Source organism: Clarias gariepinus, chromosome 8 (assembly GCF_024256425.1).
Source record: "Clarias gariepinus isolate MV-2021 ecotype Netherlands chromosome 8, CGAR_prim_01v2, whole genome shotgun sequence".
Taxonomy (NCBI): Eukaryota; Metazoa; Chordata; class Actinopteri; order Siluriformes; family Clariidae; genus Clarias; species Clarias gariepinus.
The window spans coordinates 19,711,422-19,733,952 of NC_071107.1; the positions used below are offsets into that span (position 1 = coordinate 19,711,422).

Sequence of the window (22,531 nt, forward strand, 5' to 3'; positions counted from 1 at the left end):
ACACAAAAGGCTACCAGGACTAAAAAGAAAAAAAAATGCATGAAAGTATCATGTTTCCTTACGATGAGGAAAACAGACTTGACCCTGAACAGTGAGCTCCATCCAGAAACGTTAAGGTATGAAGGACACACACACATTCCCTTATTTCCCAAACACAAAACCATCAAGTGTTCTTCCACAGCTTTTCTGTCTGAGAAAACTCAAGCTACAGCAAAAATAATCAAATCCAAATGAAGCACAATCTGCTTGGAAATTTTTGCTGCTATGTCCAGTGATCCTGTAAAGCTTAGTCTGAGTCTGTTGCTGTGGTATAGCAAGAACATTTTGAACCAGCTACTCAATTACAGCTCAAAATAATCCCTAGTGACACAAACGCTAGTGTCCTAGACCTGGAGTGTCACACTGGTGTATTGTTACACAGGCAGAGTAATAAAAAAATAGCCATATTTAATATAACGTACAAACAGAAAGTCGTCTAATATTAATGAGCATTATTTGTCATCAATTCACAAAACAAAACAAGCTCAATGACTCACGGGTTCATCAAAGCCAGATCTGGTCTGAATGTAAAACAAAAGAAAAACAGCATCTCATTAATGTGTGTACATTACGTCCATATACTGTGTTTGAGGCACATTACCGGGTGACTGTCATGTTGAGAAATTATTTCAGAAACGTGATTTTAATAAGCTTTGTTCAGTTCCTACATCCAGCAAGCATCCGTACAGATCACAACAATTTTTACAAACCTCAGAACGCACATAAACCAGAATCCTCCCAATCCCAAATGTTCTCTCTGTTGATTCACTTCTGTGTAATTGATCTCTTGTTTCCTCATTACTGTTAGTGAAGTAGCACAAGAAACATGCCTGTGTTCTTTAATACTGCTTACGTTCACTATGAATTCAAGCAGAGTCTAACATCTCCTCGTCACTCTACACCACAGCGTGCCAGCCTAGACTCTGGAATCCAAACACTTTGGCATACTATACTGGCCTGTAAAAGTCACTCCATCCTCCGTACTTCTGTACGACCACAATGAGTCTGGACAGGTCTTGGTCAATCCACTAAAGGCATGGACAAAATGCTAAATTTAAATCAACTGAATTTATAGCTTTCCTATTACAGTATATCACTACTATTAACATGTAAATAAGATGAAAAGACCAAGATGAATACACTTTGTTTGTACATCATACATGCACTGTACACTGACCAAATACTTTATTAAAAACAATGAATTTTGAAATTTTGGACTTCTACCACATCACAAAGGTGTTCTATGGGATTCATATGTGTTGATTTAGAAGGCCATAACACTGAACTCCTTTTCATGTTTGTGAACCCAGTTTGAGACGGCATTTGCTTTGTAACATGGAGCATTAATAGACTGTTCCATTGAAGCAACGATTGTTCGGTATTAATTGGCCCAAAATGTGCTGTGAAAACATTCCCCACACTATTACACCAGCTTTACCAGCCTGGACACAAGGCAGGCTGGGTCCATAAAGTCATGCTCTTGGAGCCAAATTGTGTGAAATCAAGGTTTGTGACACCAGGCTATGTTTTCCAGTCTTTAACAGTTCAGGTCTGGTGAGCCTGTACCAACTGCAGCCTCAGCTTTCTGTTCTTGGTTGACAGAAATGGACCCTGACATGGTGTTCTGTTGTTGCAGTCCATCCATCAAAAGTTAATGTTGGGAGCATTTTGAGATTTTCAAAAAACATTTTCTGCTAACCACAATTGTACAGTATGGTTATCTGAGATTACCGTACCCTTCTATCAGCTTAAACCTGGCCATTTCCCAAAACTGCTGCTCATTGAATGTTTTTTCTTTATTGCATTATTCTAAGCAAATTCTAGAGACCATAGTACATGAAAATACCATCAGATCAGTAGTTATAAAAATACTCAAACCAGCCTGTCTGGCACCAACAATTATGGTTAAAAACACTAAGATCACATTTTTCTCCATTCAGATAGTTGATGTGAATGTTACCTTAATCTACTGACCAGTATTTGCATGATTTCATTCGTTGCACTGCTGCCACAGAATTGGCTGATTACATAATTGCCTAAAGAGTTAGGTGTTCCTACTAAAGCAAAAAAAAAAAAAAAAGTGAGTATATTTTCACAAACTTTCAACAAACTTGGAGCAGGCCTATTGTTTGGCTTGCATCGTTCTGACCTGAGCATATGGCATTTCTCTTATTCAGCAGCAGAGTCCTGGAATGTTGTGCACAAGAAGTAAATGCTTACCCCCAAGGCATTTCAACATCGCAGGAAGTCAGCAAGCTCGTTGTGGAAAATCAATGACCTACTTTGTCACTCATCCAAAAGTCTTTGTCTTTGAGCCTCTCTAAGCCCGAGTAGCAGACAGCAGGCCTCCACAATCTCACGTTCAATTTGTTAAATGCAAATCTTTATTACAGCAATGGAAAAATCATGTCTAATTGGATGCTACACCAGAATCAAGATTTTTTAATGAAAAGACATGCTCTCATGAGATATCGCTCCCACAGCTTTTATTATTCAAATAATACAATGAAATCTTGAGCCAGAAATAACATCATAAGTAATGCATATACTGGATCTGAAATTTAGAAAAAGATGTGTGTAACAACCAACTGCTATTAGGCTGGTGCGTTCACAACAATGTGAGCTCCTGCACAAGTTATTCTCTGATCAAAGTCTGCATCTCTGACCTTATGATCAGCCAAGCAGAACCTCGAACTGAATACCACCACTGCTGACTGGCTCTCCTGCAGCGTCTACCACACACACATGCACACACACACATACACAATACATTCGAGATATCAGATGCCATCCTGATCTGATCATGCATACAGCCCTCCAGCGTCACTCTGTGGTGTCTTTACCAATCCATCCTCGAGGCCTCACGTGTCAGGAAATCCCTCTTAACACACGTCAGTAATCACCAAAAAACTGGCTGAAGCTGAGGCGTCAACCGTGAAGGCAAATAACCCAGTCAAACAAAGAAAGCAATGTTTAGGCTACCAGACAAGAAGGTCATGTAGGTGGCTTGCCCTGAGGTGAGCTCATGCTTTAATCCCAAAATTCAGTTTCAATAGGTACAACAATATAAGGCGATGTATTCAGTGAACACCACATCAGACAGCTATTGTTGGCCTTACTTTGTGAATGAACATGCTTCTGTCTGCATGAGTTTTTGCGACATGACTGACTTTGTATGACAGAAATACCTGGAGGTTTTCAGTAAGGATATAGGAAAGTTCGTGTGTGTATTTCCAAGTGTGTCTCTTTCCATTTTACACTCTGACAAAGACCACTGTGTTACCACTCGGGGGTATTGGGTCAAAATGGAAAAATGTATTAAGTTGATATTACTTCCTGGCCATGTTCCTGACAGTTTTTAAGTGCGTCTATCATGTAAGCTCTAATTTCCTATCATGCACATGATCACGCGCTCATCATGTCTATTAAGATCAAACCACGTTATTAGATCAAAGCATACTCTTACCAGGGGCTTATCACGTACTTACTCCGTTATCATTGCATCTGGCTGGTTGGTATAAATACCATGTCACATGTACTGCTTTTCCTCAGGAAGTGTTGGTGTAAGGAATTGAATATGGTATTTATACCAAATTCTCTAAACGCATCATACACACGCTGGTAGCCTGTTTGATACATGCCATAAACATGGTAAAAACCAGAAGAACCAGATATTAACTTAATGCTGACGTTGTGAGAACTCCATTGATGTAACAACAACGCAGTGACATCCCAATTACAACTTAGTCACACTGGTATTCCAATCTTACTCGTCTCTACGCCATGCTGGTAGGATGTCAGTGAAGTCCCTAAAAGGTGTAACTGGTCAATGGCATCATTAATACATCCTTATTGAGTTGTTTCAACCATGTCCTTACCAGGCTTTTTTTTTATACTGCATTTGTGCCATGTTGTACAAGTTCTTACTGCATTCACCCCATTTTTTGATGATGCAGTGGAAATGTAGTGTAATGTGATGGGGGTTTTCGTCCTGCATACATTTATGGACTACAGTTTAGCCAGAAGTCCACAAGTTGCCAAGCATTCCAAAATACAAAGTTGATCATTCTGGCCAGCTTTGCCTGAATAATGCACGCTTACTGAACATAACCTATGACGAGTAATAAAAAATTAATGGGAAAAAAACAAGAAGTTAATATAAATAATATATAATAAATTCTTATAAAAACGTTTGTCTTTATGTCATCTGTTAACATGAAACACATCACAGGATTAAAACAAGATCAGTGAAGTCACATTCTTTGTTGACACTGAGCCGACGCTGTTAGATGGCAAATACCAGGCTCGCAATCCCAAATGGAAATGAGGGATAAAAGAGGGGCACACATGGACATACACACATTGCCTGTGTTGCTTTATCATGGTGCCCTTTGATAAGATAAAAGTAAATCTCGCCCTCTACCCCAGCCAAGTCTTACCTGCTTAACGGTTAAGCCCAAATTGTGCTGTGAAGCTACAGATATAGAAATATATACAGTATATTATAAATTATATAGTATATTTATAAATTTGAGGCCCCTGTGTGTCTGACAAAAGGGCGTTCAGAGAACAAGCATAGAGCTGCAGCTATCAAAAGCAAGTAATCACAGATTTTCTAATTCAAGTCATGGAAAAGAAAACAAGAGTCTGTTTGTGGTATTTTCTGATGTCTTCTACTATACTGAAAGAAGCACAGCATTTTCCCTTTTTTCCTTTCCATTTTTCCACCTCACTAGATTAAAGAAGAGCACTCTGTTAAAGGAATCGCTATTGTCTTGGAGACATAAGGTCCCCATCAGGTCATTCCTTTCACCGTGGAGGACAGTGTATATTTGACTTGTCCAATCAAAGGTTTGTTCTGCATTCGAGAACAAGACTCTGATGCTCTCTCACACTTGTACACACTGTCGTTGACACACACCATGAACATAATTCGCGCTGTCCTCTAAGAGGAGGGCCTCTCGGTGAGGGGCAAAGTATCCCCTCAGCACTGTAAATAACCTTGTTTACCTAGAGGACATCAAACGAATGCTTTGCGGTGAGATGAGCAAACCAACTGGGGGTGGGTTCATGATGAGGAGAGAGGGAAAGCTGGCCATGTTTACATCTCCAGGCCCAATTGCTTTTCTCTGTTTGGTAATTCCTGTCACCTCTTTCTCTAGCAGGATTCACAAATACACACGTAATCACACACGCTATACACAGATGCAAAAGTTCCCAGGACTTGCACCAACTGAGACGATCTCACAAGCTGACACAGGACTGTAGTTGGCCTCATTTAGAGGATATGCACATACAGATTCAATTTAAGATAATTATATTTAGATTATATTTTTTAACAATGGACATTAGTTAAGAAATTGAGAACTATTTGTCAGCGCGATCATTCAATGCTCTTCAAACTTGACACTTAAATAACAAACTTAATATGTCAATCTTTACTAGTAACATCAGAACTTTATATCACATTAAACTTACAGTCTTAATACTAAAATTTAATTCATATCCTGTTGCACAAGATGTAACATATAAACTCGATGTGTCCGTGTCTGTAGCAACTGATAAACTTTCTGTTCTTTTTACAAATCTTTCTTTTCTGAATCACTCAATATTCCAAACATATTTTATTTCATTCAGTTCTGCTTGGTTTTCTGCTGATGTTTCACTCAGCTACTTTTTCAAATAGCTCATGAGTACGCCTAATAATGTCTAACAGTGCTCTAAGTAGATTGCTGCATCCTGGGATTTCGTCTACTGCTTGTACTCAACCTCTTCTCGAGTACCTCCTGTTAAATTCCTGTGAAAATAAACAAAAGGGACTACACCAGACCCAACCAAAGCTCTGCACAATTTCATAGCATTTGACAGATCTTACAAATGAAATTTTGGCGATGGATATCAAATATAGTGCAACATGAACTACAGATAACACATTATATTATTATCACAAATATCATAATATTAATATCATCATATTATACCACTAGAAAGGCTTTTTTTTTTTTTTTACATAAAACGCTCTACAGTATTCTGCTTAGATGGCAAAATAGAGTCATTTGGTGTTTTAGTTTAGTAGACCGGATATTCTGTAGGCAGAAGTTGAGACCTGTCTGCAACACTAGCCTGTGGGCCTCGTCTCTATCTGGATTCTGATAATTGGTTAACAGAGGTTTCTACTATTAACCATGGTATATACATTCAGTTATATAATGTACCTTTCCCTACATTATGTGTCTTGTAATGCCATGTTGTGTTTTTAATGACGGAGCAGGACTTTCAGGTAACTGAGCTCTGGTATGTTCATTATCAGATTCCTTTTTATGTCAGATGAACCAAACACTGTAGCTTTAAATAAAAAAAAAAACTTCATTAAACATGTTAAACTTTGTTAAACATGACTCCGTTTCTGTCTTAATCACATAAAGACAGAAAAGTCATGGTGTTTTCTTCCATTCACTCTTCTTGCCATCATCAGAAAGTCAAGCTGAAGCTCCTGTTCTTTTGCCATCAACAGAAATGGAAGCTGCGTCTGGCTTCAGCGTCTCTGTTAAATGCATAGACCTCCTTGCCTCTGAGATTTCCCTCTCTAAAAGCTTTGCAAGACAAAGGTGGAAAAGCAAGACCCTATGTGGGAGTTTTTGCATTCTCTAATGAGCAAAGAATTTTAAGTACTTTAATACTCAAAAGTAAAAAATGATAGCAATGCTTAGCATGATAATAAGCGATTCAGCTGCTCCATTAAATGGTAAAAAAGTAGAATGAGGATTAAAGAACAAAGGTTCAGAGGAACAGAGGAAATCTGCAGTTGTGGATCCTACAATTCCGATGCTAATCTAAAGTCAGCAAGCAGAACTTTTATTTGTTGAACAAATGTGACTGGTTTGGTGATCAGCAATTCCTAAATAATTAACCTCAATAATGGCATTAACAGAAAATCTGGGACAAAATCTGCCTCATTTCTACCAGTGCAGCGTCCTCATGACAGAATTCAATAGACAAATGTTACTGTGGATAAATCCTTTGACATAATCATTAATCTACTTTCTTATTCTCTCAACACTAACCTCTTGATTCACTGAACCTAAAATGAGTGACTGCATTCATCAAGGCCAAAAGTTAAGGTCAATATCAAAGCTCAAACTCTTGCCTTACTGAAGAATAAAATCTGTCTGTCTAGGAGTATTGTGCCCTATAAACAACTGTTATAAACCACTTCACAAACTCGCCTGAATTAACAGTTAAGTACAGTAGTCTCTACACAAACTGATATGACTGACAATGTGACATTTTAATTGTAACAGTCCAAAATGTCTAAAGTTAAATGACATATTTTAACCTAATAAAACTCAGCACAAAAATGTTTTACATGTTATCACATTGCACAGTATCTGTTATGTGTTTACTACTTAAATTATACATGTTTTTAAGGTAAGATCAGATCAGATACACTCACCGGCCACTTCATACTGTAGGTGCAACTGGCTTGTACTGGACTGGACTCACTTTTGCCTTAAGAAATGTCTTAATTCTTCATAGCATAGATTCAACATTGTGCTGAAACATTCCTTTTGGCCACATTGACATGATTGGCATCATGCAAGTGCTGCAGATTTGTCGCTGCATGTCCATGATGTGAATCTTTCATTCCACCACAACCCGAATGTGCATTATTGAATTGAGTGAACTGTTGACTGTGGAGCCCATTTGAGGACAGTGAACTCATTTTCATGTTCAAAAACCAATTTGAAATGATTTTAACGTTGTGACATGGCCTGCTGGACATAAAGGGGGCAGACATGGTCAGCAACAACTCATGTAGACTGTCACATTTAAAAAATGCATTCTTAGTAAAAAGAGTCCCCCAAAGTCCCCCAAACCACTACACCAGCACCACCAGCCAATTGCAACAGTTTGTCTGCAGTTAGGCACCCCTATCTATTATAACATCTGTTGTTAACCCTATATTGAAAAGAAAGGGATAGCCTTATAGCACTGTTTTTTTTTATCAACTGTTTGCTGCCTAATACCGGCCATGTGTAAAACGAACAGTTTAAGCCAAAGACACTATTTAGAGCTTACACAGCCGCACAGTCGAAACCGAGTGACAAAGCTCTCGATTAGTCAGCAGACTCAGCGCAATATATCAGCTAGAGGAGTCTAAAAATAATAACTGTTTTCAATGTGGAAAATTTAATAAAAATAGTTTTTTGTTTTTTACTTGCCTGATTGGAAAGTGGGCGAGTGTTAATGTTGATCATTTAGTAATTATAGGGTGCAGCAACTGGTTTGACCAGAGGACATGTGGAAAGCATTTTGTGATGTCACACATGACAATGACCTTTTAAAGTAGCTACATAACATCTGTGAGAAATACTGAAATGTTAAAAAATAAAAATTATGTCCAAAAAATTATGTTCATTAGGATTCTCTCAGGAGCAAGGAAAAGACTTTGTTCCCTAAGATGGTAGAGCTTAAATGTTTTTTTTTTAAAATAATTTTATAATAGTCTGTAAAATTCCTTAAATCTACATTCTAACATTTAATATGCTTTTACAAACCGGTCATACGAAAAATCTTAAAATAGAAATTGGTCAATTTTATTGCTTACTGCTATCTATAAAGCCGTAATGCCCATAAGGCACGCTGATAAAAACGTGAAAGCCCTCTAATGAAACACTGACCCCTATTTTGATATTTTCCTATCTACAGTACCCTCTATTTTTCTATATTTTCCATAGCTTAAGGAAAGAGTTCTTGTTTCAAATAAATCTGACTTTAGAGCAGAATCGCACTAGAGAAAGTACAGGAAAATAGGCAAGTAGGCAAAGGAACACCATTAAAATAGCAACAAGAAAAACATAAGAATTAGGAGACATGCAAGGGTCTTTCAGGGTAATTCTCATGGAAGAGCAAGGGACAAAACACAACAAGGCAAAAGGGAAGGACAGTTTCACAAAAACAAAAAAAAAATCTAAGTACTAATTTGCTAGTATGAAAAGAGGAAAGTTTGAGAAGGAAGCAACAAACCACTAAACCATCTCAGAACAGATTAAATATATATATTTATTATTTTTTTAATAAATGAACTAATAGCAAGATTTACCTATGAGCTAATCTTTTTAAAACAAACCCCCTTCTTTAAGATGTTATGTCATCTGAAAGAACCCTACTGTATCCTCATAATACACCAAGCGGATTACATTTTTTATTTCTACTTAAATTCTATTCAATTTTATGTGATACGTACAGTTTGTGATTTTTTATTATTATTTGAATATAACACCCGGCCATCATCTTTAACACAGTCACCTCAGTGGAAATAGACTTTTGTAACATATTTGTAATAGATTCCCTCCCTTGTGTGTAAAAAGACTATGCAATGGGCACAAAAATGACAGTGCAAACTGTATTAAAATAAATTTTAAACATAGGGTAGCTAAGATTGCTACACAGCATTATGGGTCATACAGATACATTGAAAACAATTACATTTAGATTAAATGAACATTTTAACCATTATCCTCGAGTGATGCAATCTTTTTATGGGTCATTAATAATCTGAGAACAACATTAAATTTGAGCATTTAAGTTTCATAAAAAAAGGAAATTAAACCAAAAAGGAAATGGCAAAAGCCAATTCACAAAATCAAAGCCTGATGTGGACATAAAAGATGAACGTAAGTCATCAAGGTAAGGCATTTCCATGCACAGACATCTGGTTTAGTCTTCATTCTTATACGGATAGCATTGATGTCAAGGCTTAAGCCAGGAATCTGATTCCTTCATTACCTTGCCCTTACTTTCACATTTTTCAGACAGAGGTTCTCCTTGAATGTGATGACTTTTAACATGATTTTTTCCCCCTGTCCACATTGGTTGTGAGTAAAAAAAAGTCACATGTGAGTTATTGAGAAAATCAAGACACTGAAGAATAATGATTATAAAATGTAACCGTATTTATTTCTGATGTTTGATAATGATTGAGTCTAGGCTCAAAATAATAATTCCATCTAAAAATGACAGTTTATGAATTGGCCACAACCATGCTCATAGTGGTGAAATTCATGGATTTTTCTTATAATGACTGGATGGTTGGAAAGATTCTATCACTTCCCTCCAATATAAAATTTCATCTAAGGCTGTTCGTTTACCAGAAATTAGTGGCTGATGCAAAGCAGATGGGCTTCTGTTCCAGCACAGTTTCACTGAGAGACGTACAAATTCATGACTCTAATGGTGCTTAATAACATACAGACTTTAACAGACCTCCTTTACACTCCATATAGAGCCCCTGGAAATGTCAGGGCAATTTTGCAATGTTTTAAAGCTTGTGGTTCACCTTTAGAGAATGACCTGTTCCTTTTTGGGGGACCAGCAACATCCTTAACCAGCAGAACTTTTGAGGCCATAATTAGACTTGGACTCCAAAAGGTGATGCATGACCTTCTGAAATGAGCTACTACAATTCCAACTACCAAGGCTGCTGTGGCCAGTGACAAAAATACTCCAAAGGGAGATTTTTCTTCTAGTTTCAGATTCAATATAAAGTGTTGTTTTTGGCAGTCAGCCGAGAACTGTTAACATAAGAACTGGCTGCCTCAGAGCAGCAGACAGCATCATGTGCTCTGATGCCCACAGGAAGTCTGCTGCAAGCAAGGGGCCTGTTGAAACTATGCCAACAAACACTGCTTCACAGGAAGCTGACACCAGGGCCTAGACACAATATCAGTAAGAGAGCTCTGCTTCAATGATTTGATAATGGATAAAAGCTGAGAACTGCACTACACTCTGCTTTGCATCCCTTGGTGATTGATTGTGCTGCTCCTTTCAATTCCAGCTTTATTTCAAAAGCATGCAACTCAACCATGTTTGAATAAATGCATACATATAGGTAATTATATTAATAATAATAATAATAATAATAATAATAATAATAATAAGTTTGAGGACATCTAACCATCACACAAATATATGCAGGTTCCATTGAATCCTGGTTTTAGCCTGCCTCTCCGTTTCTGTTATAATACCCTCTATTCTTCTAGAAAGGTTTTCCATGTGCATTTTGAAGAACGTAAGTAGAGATTTGCTTAATCAGTGTACAATCAAGTCAGGTACTGATGTTAAGTAAAGAGGCATGGAGTGACGTCTGAGTACCAGTTAATCCCAGAGAGTCGAAGTCAGAGATCTGTGCAGGCCACATGTGTTCTTCCACACCTGTCTTGGCATGTGGAATGTCTTCATGGACCTCATTTTGTGCACTGGGACATTGTCATTCAGAAACAGGCTTTTTTTCCATTGAAGGGATCCTATACATAACTCGTACTTCCAATTTTGTGGAAACAGGTTTGGAAAGGCCTATATGGGTGCGATGATTAGGTGTCAAAAAACTCTTTGCTATAATGTGTATCTTACAATTTATTCTCGATATATGGGTTTGGTTTTATACACATTCCATACCACCAAAGAAGAAGCAATTCTTTAAAACTAAACAATATCCTAAATAATAAAGCACTAAACTAAACTGCATGGTTCTACACATTCTTACTTGCAAGTTACTGGGTTAATATCCCCCTCACCTCCACACGTTCACTATCATGCATTTATTTGTAAAAGCATAACTAGTCACACATTTGGCCACACACAGAGGACTGTCCATGCATTTCCTTTTTTATTTAAGAAACATGCCTGGAATGAAATAAGATGAAACTAGATCCAGATATTCAGGACCTAATACATGGGACGACATGATTTAGATTCTGACCACAATGAGTAGTTGAGTAGTCCTTTCACAAGCACAAAATTCATGTGGAGTGCTAATATGCTGCATAACCACATTTAAAAAAACACAAATAAAGGTAGTTCTATGTCCAATATCCTCAGTCTCATGGAATGTATATAAGTTTGAGTCATGTCCTGCCGAACTATTTGTTTCCAGAATGAGAGTTAAATGGTGGCCGTCAAATTCCTCTAAATAAGATAATAAGTAGTTAAAGACATCATTGTTTTTATGCATATGGGCAAAAATGGGGATTTTAAAAGCAGACGCAAGATTTTAAAAGTCAATGCAAGATTCAATTTGAAAAGCAGATGGCTAACCACATAGTGTTCTCCTTCGTTTCCAACTCACGCGCACTTTCCCTGCCTGCCGTTCTCTTCCTCTCCCATTGTCAGTGCCACATGTTTTTTTTTTTTATATATACTACAGACTTTCCTGTGCCTATGCTCTTTCCTCATACATTCTCTGGCCCTCTTGTAAGACTGTGTGTCTGTGTCTGCTGGGCACAGTCTGCAGACAACACCTCTCCTCCCAGCAAAAGTGTTCTCTGGCAGCTGAGCTGTAAGCTAATCACATGCCAGGAAAGGAGATCCGCCACTGCCTCTTCCTGTCAGCAGTCATGACAAGTTGAACTTGGGGGTGCTTAAATGGCCCGAGCCACTAACCTCTATGCCTGACCTCTGTATGGAGTTTAAAGCTGCCTCTCATTTACAAGGATGAAGCGGCCTTGCCTCTTCAGGGTATCTGAGGGGTATTTTTACATTTGGATTAAATGGCTTTACTGGACTGCCTTAATTTGGACATGCATCCCATGTGCTCTCACAGGTGCTCTCTCATTCTTTCCCACCCTCTGTTTCTCTTTTCCGAATCGCTATATCTCTGACTTGCTCACACACACAGTCATTCTTTGATCCAGTTGAGTCTGCATTGGTCTGTCATCAGGCAGAGCACTGGGCGTTCTCCGAGTGCCCAGCATGCCAGGTGCTTGACGTCCACCACTATCCTGTGAAAGTCCTGACACAAGAGGGCACTCTTATGAGACAGCATGGAACCTCTGCAACCAAACAGTCCAAATGACTCCACATAACACTGCTCAGCATTTATAATTGACTTGTCCTCACTTCTAATCCCATTAATGAGGGTACCGGATGGTTTGGCAGGTCTGACCACCTGTAATTTAGACCAGTACGAATGGTTGATAGAGCTTGGTTGGATTTGTTGAATCATTTTTACAGGAAATTCTAAAGGATGTTTATACTGCTGAGGAAAAGACTTTTAAACATCAAGACAAAGGGCCATACAATTTTATGATATTGTTTATATTAATCCTTAATATTTCCTTAAGCTTGACTGTGTTACAAGGTATACCAGGAGGAAATGTAGTTACAGAAACCGTACAACCAAATGAAGTTACCACTTGAATTTGTCTAAGCAAATAGGTAAGGACTTTCAGCTGGCAGCAAGTTACTTAACCCTAAGTGATGCAGTGAGTAGCTTCTCATTTCTTACACAACCAGAGGGCATATCCTGTGGTCATGACAAAAGATGTTACTCTGTTTCATGGGTTCAAATATTTGCCTACATCAAGCAATTTAAAACAACTAAGGAGACTAAACAAAAGACTAAACAGCCGTGTATCCTTAAGAAAACCACTTATCATTGAGGCTAATGGGAAAAAATGCTTTATTTTGTTAGGGAGCATAAAGAATGGACTGTGATGCTTTTTTTAAAAGATCATGTGGTGTGATGAGCCTAGATTTTTTCCTGTTTCAGAGTAAATGGTGCAACAAAATAAGAAAAGAGGTGGCTGAAGTGATGCACCCATCATGCCTCGTGACTATTTTACATGATTTACTATGTTATATTCTGGAGTTACTTCTGTTAGTCAGGTCTATGTTTAGCGACAATATATGTCCAAAAAGTGTGTCCAAAAAGCTGACTACCTGAATATATTGAATCAACTGTTTTTTCCATCAATGGATTGCTCTTCCTTGATGGAATGGGCATATTCCAAGATTCCAGGAATCATCAGGCTCAAATCGTGAAAGAGTGGCTCAGGGAGAATGAAGCATCATTTTCACACAAGGATGGCCACCACAGAGTCCAGACCTTAACCCCATTGAAAATCTTTGAGATGTGGTGGAGAAGGGTTAACACAGATGTCTGACTTTCCCATCATCAATACAAGATCTCGGAGAGAAATTAATGTACGGAATCTGGATGGTAATACATGCTGTGACATTGCATAAACGAATGAATGTCATAGTTAAAGCAAAAAGTGGTCCAAGGAAATATTATGGCTTGTAATCTATTTTTATAGCCTAGATGACAAAGGCAGAGTGCTAGATATCAGACTAGGTCCCTAACAAAAAAGAAATTGAGCAGAATTAAGCATTACTGTGCAGTTTTTTAGCCACTCACCCACTCACTTACCATCTATACTGCTTCATCCTGTATTCAGGGACACGGGGACCAGTCTCTCCCAGAAGACTTAGGGCACGAGGCAGGGTACACCTCGGACAGGGTGCCAAACCATCGCAGGGCACATACACATACTTAAGGCAATTTGGAAACGCCAATAAGTCTAACCTGCATATCTTTGGACTGTGGGAGAAAACCAGAGTACCCGGAGAAAACCCACCAAGCATGGAGTGAACATGCAAACTCCATGCACACAGAGACAGAAATAGAGCCTGGCCGGGATCGAACCCGGACCCTGGAGGTGCAAGGCCACAGTGCTAACCACTACACCACCGTGCTGCCCTGTTTTTCAGCCTATGCTTTAAAATTTAATTAGTAAATACTCAGTGAACAATAGAAGGAAAATGTTCTTTATCTGCCAGATTTTATGTAATGTATTAGTAAAGCATTCATACTGTGATTAGATTATCACAAGTTTAAATCCTGTGTTATGACTTCTTTACTCAAAGTCCCTTTGTCTCTGAAGGGATTTCATGGGAACTATTTGTGACAAAGTGGAATACCAAAATAAAACAAAAAGAATCACTATTACATATCAATTAGAAACCTTTAGGAAAATATAGTTTTCTCTGTGTATATATAAAGGTATTAAAATAGGCAATTTTGGAGAATAAAACATATATAATTTTAAAATAATTTTGTGGTAATAATTTGTTGTATTCTGTTATGTTGTGTTGTTTTCTGTTCTGTTGTGTGCTTTGCTGTTGCTATTGCTGGTTTGTAGAAGCTGCTATGATAAATATGCCATGCTCAGAGACCCTGCAGTCCAGCTCTGGTTTCACACACACTAGACATGGCCTCCCCTCGGACCCTGGCCACATAAACTGTCAAATCTCACTTCCGGCAGCTGGAGGGGTGCGGCTTTAGAGGCCTTTATCCACTGGCCTTTCCTGCTCACTTTTCCCCTCATGGCTAATCCACTGCAGATGACCTCTGCAGACATGAGACTCTGCCCTATTCTTTCCATGAGCCAAACAACAAACAAAGTCCACTGGGAAGTTCTTTGACGAGGTGGAAATAAGAGTCATGAAGGTGTGTGGTGTATGAAGGTGATGGGACAGCAGCCTCTTTCTTCTCCTTTTCCTGGAGCACTGTCCAAGAAAGTGCCACTCAGTTCCTCAGCATACAATATGTGAATTCAAGAGAACTTGGTGGAGACCTGGACTCAATCTAACAGTCATGAACGTTTTCCTGTTTTCTGACATGGCCGTTGGCTCTTGTCCCTTTAATCCAGTACTAGCCAAAGAATATCCCGTACCATGTTATCTATCTGTATTCTCACCTTAGTTATTGATCCTTGATTCGATCCATATGTTTAAACATGATACTATCACTAGGCAATTACCGCCAACAAACACACCACACGCCATGCATTGAACTTTCCACATCAGTTGGTTTTATATGCCATATAGCCCCCATGTATGTCTGTTTTAGTGCATTACTCATGCAATAGTAACTCAATCACCAACTGTGTCACTATGACACACTAAGCCAAAATTATCTAAGGTAAAATCAATTTAATTGCAATTACTGAATAATAATGTTTAGACCTACTCGCTTAGCTGAAGTCACTGTACGGTTGTAGGTGTCTGTTCCGGAAAGCAGGATTGGACTAATAGTACAAGTCAACATGGACAAAAATCTATTTGTAGAAGGAGAAGATAAAAGTTACAGCTGTCTCCATACCTCTTGTTATAATCAGAAATTACTGGCAATATTAAATATTCACTCGTAGCGCAGCTTTTACAAGACACTTTTTATAAATAGTGCATAAATCTGTGCACAATTTTGTGAATGCATGTTTTTTTTTTTTTTTTACTTTTCATTTAGCTAGAGAATGGTTATATAGCTTTTAATGAAGTGTGGACCCAAGCTAAAATATCTAAGCTGTAATATAGCATCTCATGCTAATGTTTCTTTAAATGAAAAAATATTTTAATAAATCTAAATAATGTAAATAGACGACCCCTGTCGTCTATATGACCCAACAGTGTTTGACTGGTACTTAGTTAGTAACCTAGTAAGCCAGTGTAAGGATCTATTCAATGACGGAAACTTGAGCACTTTTGTAAGTCGTTTTGGATAAAAGCGTCTGCCAAAGACATAAATGTAAATATAAATGTAAATAGGGTACAGAGCATTTTAATTACAGGTAAGTCTATGTTGGCAATCTCCCTAAAAGCTAAGCCTCTATTTGTCACATATACTGCACAGTGAAATTCTTTCCAGGAGAGGAGGGGAACAAGTCAGAATGCAGGGTCAGCCATGGTACAGTGCCCTAGAGCAGACAGTGCAAAGGGCCTCACTCCAGAGCCCACAACTGCAGCATGGTGAAGCTGGGGCTTAAACTGCGAACCCTCAGATTAGTAACCCAGAGCCTTCACCCACTGACCTACCAATGCCCCAAAGGCATGCACTGGCGAGGAACCAAAGCCAGTTCAACTGCTTGGAAGGCAGCTCCATACCACTACACCACTATACACCAACACCACAGCATAAGGTAGGGCAGCAACCTTGGAGACCACTGACACACAATGCTTGATTAATGTTACGTCGACCAATATGGTGGACCATTATCATGTGGAGCCCGACTTTTAAAGTGGATTTGCTTTAGTGAAAAAAGGTTATTTAGGGAGTATGTAATAAAGTTTCATGCTTATAAACCAGGCTAAACCTTGCTTTGAGCTCCTATTTATGCGATTCATTGAGCTTTTAACAAGGGACAGCTAACATTACAGATGCAGGAACATTGAATCTTTTCTATTCTAACACACTGTGACTGGATGTCAAGGACACTCAACATTGCAGATGTACAGCAAGCTCACTTTACTAATTGAACTTGTTGACCACAGAGTTGACAAATTAATGTGAAATACAGAAACTTTGTTCATAGGAACTTAAAATAAAAGGATGGTATCCAGATAGTAATAAAAGCCAAGAGGGGATAAACTTTTCTGGATACAGTTTGACTACAAAAGCGTGGTGTATGAACACCTTATCAGAATGAGACAACACTAACAAGCAATAACCTGAACAAATATAAATTTGTTCAATGTACTGATTTTTTTTCCTTGCATTCAAGGCATTGTGCAAAGCTTAAAGACCTGTAAACAAGTTATGGCAAATTTATTTTGAGCAAATAAATGAACTTTTTTATATAGGGGTTATATTATGATAAATGATACCCTTGATAATGTTAAGTTGTCTACCAAGCAGAAGTTTGTGTGTTTTTATGTAAGCATGCGAGCATTTCAGGAGAGGCATCTGAGGGCCGCAGGGGCCACTACTCCATGTCCCTTTGCACTGAAAATAAACAAAGGAATGGAAGCAATCCGAGCATGGCCTGAGGGAACGATTGACAGGCACCAGCTGGAGGAAGGAGAGCAATATGTATACATGCATATTCATATTGTATTCACACACATACAGTAAACATACACATGAATAAGCATATATGTAACAAAGGACAACGACTTTCCTACTTTAACAAAAATATATGCCTGCAATATTCTACCATAATTATTTATGTGCTAATAAGTTATTTTAAAGCATTGACTAAATTAGAATTAGGAATGACAGAATTGACAAGGAAACAAATATAACTTTGGTCATCGTGAGACCAGGAAGTCTCTCACAGCAAAGTCATAAAGTACAAACATGTTCAAAGACAGACACCATCTGGGCCATCCACTCCGTTAACACACTGATGGCTACTGCTGATGGGCAAATTAACACTTAGATGTGTTTGCTGTCTCACCTTTTTCTCTTTTCTCTTCTCACACACACAAGTTAATGGCTTACACCTGGAGTCTGGAGTAGGAAACTGAATATCTGCATGACTGACACTGCAAATTTATTAAGTGCCCTGTTTTCCAAAGAAACTTAAGAAATCACAGATCCAAAGTTCAGCATTAGTTCAGCATTGACAATAACCAAAACTCCTTACTTTTATGCCCACATTACAATCTCTCATACTATTGTGGTCACTGTCATATGATATCACTAGACCACACTATGTCCCCATGCTTGTATTACTCAGGTTATATGGCAAGAGACCCACTGAGCCAGTGTGACTTATTAGCCATCAGCTCTGGACTTTGACGGTTTGCTCTACACTGGAATTCTGAGATGATGCCACCCTGTCACTCTGTTTTGCATCATAACCCAGCATGACACTAGTGAAAGTCAATGACTGCCAACAGAGCCCAAAATATAACTGCACCTGTCACTATAGAGATGCCAAATCAGACACACAAACGCAATCCGTTTAGTTTGAATAAAGCAAAAAGCACACACGCTTTTCACAGCTTTCAAATTACGGAGGGACAAGGAATCTCATTGACTAGTTATGATTTCACAGCACAACTATGCCTAATAATAGCTGCTTTCAAATATACCTGTGCGACCAGAATAAGTGCAGGATTTGTAGATTAACATTTCAAAAAGCCTCTGTTAAAGACTTAACCATAAAGCAAACCTAAACAGCAGTAACCACAGCTTTCTTCAAAAGCCAGGTGTGTTATAGTCAGTATGGTTGGGTTCAGAAACAAATGGTTAGACCTACCTGGTGGACACAGACAGGCATGGGAGACATCCCGAGTCTCTCTGGTCTTCGGCAGACGAGACGCTAACTTCTGCAAAAGAACAAAGAAGACTTCAGTTACTCCAGGAATTACTACTGCTGATATACTACTAATTAAACAGGTTTACATGAGAAAATTCAACAGTCAACATGAACAGATAAACTATTTACTTTAGATCAACTATTATAAATACTTTTACCTTAGCTGGGATACTGCATGCATTACATTAGCAAAATAGATGGTGTACACAGTTATTACTCTAACACTACTTCTATTGACATTTAAGTCATATTTCTAATAAACCGCTACCATAGCAGCTTATATAATTTAAAGTCAGATATTATATTTACCACAATGAGATGTATTATATCCAAACTAAAGTTAAGATTCATCAGTTGCCTTCATCATGAAGAAGGATAATGTTAATGGTTAATGGTAATAATTTAAAGCTTATGCCATTACTGATTAAAACAGTATTATTATTTCTATGCGATAAGTGAGATGTGCCAACTTATTACCTGGACACACCATGACCCCTTTGCTAAAATCCTACGACGATGATTAGAGCACTGCACATGATGCCCAAAAGTGTAAAATTAAAATACTATAGTTAAATTATCCTTAGAGTTTTATCCAACATATTTCCCTGGCCCCAGTGCATGCTAACCACAATTCATTCCAGGGGTTTATTTGGTTGATACTGGCACACTCTCTTCCCAGCTGCAAAAGTTCTTACACAGACCAGGCTCAGGCACTACAAGCAAGCTTTTTCTTCCACAACACTGACACTGACTGAAGTACGGTTGAGTGTTTTGTATAACTAAAACTGAGCTAATGAAGATTAACAAGAGATGAGAAACAATGTTGTGAAAGAAAGCTGTAAATATCTGGGTTAAGCAAAAGTCTGTTCTTTACAATGAGGCTTGGAAAATTCCTAATTTAAAAAGCATGAATAATTTTCTTGTAGTATTTTTCCAAAGTAATAGTGTGCACTGACTTTTCTGAAAGTTCTTTGTTGTTCATTAAATATGGAACAAATTATTTTCCAGTTTCACAGTCTTTGCTGAGACTATTTGTTAAGACTATTATCCTTGAACACCCTAGGTAATTTACAATGTTTTTTACATTTGAATGGATATGTTATTATTATTATTATTATTATTGTTATTATTATTATTATTATTATTGCACATATTATTATTTTCTCAGTATAAGTTTATATCGGAATTCAGTGCCTCATGGTACCTGGTGTATGCTGCAGTGTTAACAAACATTTTGATAATCATACTGCTGTCCGAGTAATTAATTTTTTTTTTTTTTTAACAATTACATTCTTGTGCATGATTACTGTACCTTAATGACTGACAGGCTTTGCAGCTAAGAAAAATCTCTCTCTCTTTTATGTTTCAGTACCAAATAGTCTTTTAATTTTATTAGTTTCGAGACTGGAAATGATTTAGGTTGTCTTTCTGTAGTTATATGTTGAGTAATGTAAACTGAAATGCAGACATTGGCTAAAACAGAATAAGTTCATTGTGACATTAACCTGACCACACCAGATAAACACTATAGGTTCAATTATTGGACACCTGCAAGCCACTGTACAGAAAACGACTAAGATTTTTTAGCACTGTCCCAGACCTGGAAAGAGTCCCACCTCACTTTACTTTAGCCCTGAGACGTTCCGGCTGTCTCTCTTGCAGTCTGCTTTGCTTCATTAAGGACCTGACTGTCCTCTGCAGTCATGACAGCTTTACTAGCAATACACTAAGATTCCAAAAGCAGGGTTCTGTCTTCCCAAAGCACAGCGGCACAGCACATACTTTACACACTGTTGGGTAAGTGACCATTAGAGGCCTGTGTGAGGAAAGGATAGCTGTGAGAGACTGTATATCTTACTTTTCTACACCTCACTGTTTTAGACTCAAATCTGCACACAGTTTTGTGTTTGAGCCTAGTGCTGAAAGCTCTTATAGGTTCATAAAAATCTAAAATAGAATGCTTAAAGGTTAACTGGTGGTCTGTGAGACAAGAATTTAAACGTTTTTAACTGATGCTTTTCTTAAAACATATAGGTCAAAATTGTGAAAAAGGTAAAAATATATATATATATAATAAAAACAGAAATATAAAGGTAACAAAACCAGTGTGATTGTACTGTGTTATGTGGAAACACTTTTAAACTGTTAAATCATCAGGATTGCATTCAATTCTGCATGGTAAAATACAAATATGCAATGTGGGTAGCTCACATGATAGGTAATTGCAGGAATAACTGAAAATCCTTTTAATAAAAAAACACTGCACATTATGAAATAGAAAAATGTGCAGAGTAGCTCATTAAAGAAAAAATTTAAATGTGTTTTGCATCATAAATAACCATAAAATAATTCAAATGTAAAGTGCAAAAAACACTGGTATGCCTGACAGGTGAGGATATAAAATTTCCTTAATGTATGACATTATTCTAATTTTTTCTAAATTTTCCCCCTGCTTTCACATGACTTCCATAGAAAATTAAAAAATATGTTCATTATATATATATATATATATATATATATATATATATATATATATATATATATATATAAAATCATGGCACAAGTCTAACAATCTTATATATGATCTAAGCCTAAAACTTTCCCACGGGACCAAGGAAACCCTGCGCCTCGGAAGCGCACTCACCTCCTCCAGCATCTGATCCAGGCGGTTTAGAAGCACTGGTTCCACCTGCTCGAGAAACATCCAGGCTGTGTACTGAGGCTCTCGGTGCTTCTCCATGCTGTTGACCCTTGCCTGTAGCTCCGAGGTGCGCAGATACACCAGCACACACACTCCGAGAGAGAAGAGGCAGAGCGCCACACACACCGCCACCGCGCCGCTTTTACACGGATGCTCGGCACAAGTCCTTCCTCCAGGAGCATCGCGAGGAACTTTACTGTCCTGTTCCATTGTACTGAGATCCGGCTAACCTGACTTCTTCCAAATCGCTTTTTCAACAAACTTATAATCTAACCATCAGTTGAAAACAGGTTGGATAATAATTCTTCCAAAAAAAAAAAAAAACTTTAGTCCAAGTCTTACTCAGAGAGCAGGTTATTCAATATGGAAAAAGGAGTTCTGTTTGAGGAGTTAAACGCATGGTTTCTAGTGCTGTGTGCAGGTGGCTCGGAAGGCTCTAGTGTTGTGTCGTGCCATCTGAGTGTGTCCTCATGAGCTCCAGTGTCAGCGTTGTAGTGATCTGTGAGGTGAAACTCGAGCCTGTTCCCTGCTTCAGCTGCAGTCTGTTCACTCCACACTCACACTCACGCTCACTGCGCCTCTTCCCTGCGCGCTCCGCTCAACTGCGCTCTCACGCGCCCTGCGCCTCTCCTGAACGCCAGGCTCCTCCCCGTGTGTGTGTGTGCGCGCGCGCGTGTGTGTGTGCGCGTGCGTGTGATCGCTGCCCATCAGCTCTGGGCGGAACTGAAGCTTCAGTGGAGCCGCGCGTTTCTCCACAACCCCGCCGACAGGATATATTTAGGTGCCAGGAGCCCATGTGTATAAAATGACCCTTTGATCTGTGCGGCACTTTTTTCTTTTTTTTTTTTAGATTTATTCTAATACATTTTAATGCTATAATGTATTTTTAAAATTAAAATAATAATAATAA

General features: G+C 38.3%; 1 protein-coding gene across 1 annotated transcript in view; it reads right to left on the reverse strand.

Annotated features, from left to right (window-relative positions):
* col13a1 (collagen, type XIII, alpha 1) overlaps window positions 1–22,203 on the reverse strand; it is an 81,028-nt gene extending 58,825 nt beyond the window's left edge. Inside the window, exons 1-2 of the mRNA XM_053502569.1 lie at window positions 21,565–22,203; window positions 18,861–18,930 (exon numbers count right to left, since the gene is read on the reverse strand). Of these exons, the coding sequence (XP_053358544.1) occupies window positions 18,861–18,930; window positions 21,565–21,831 (337 nt within the window). The 5' untranslated portion in view covers window positions 21,832–22,203. The remainder of the gene's footprint in view (window positions 1–18,860; window positions 18,931–21,564) is intronic.
* Between the last annotated feature and the right edge of the window lie 328 nt (window positions 22,204–22,531).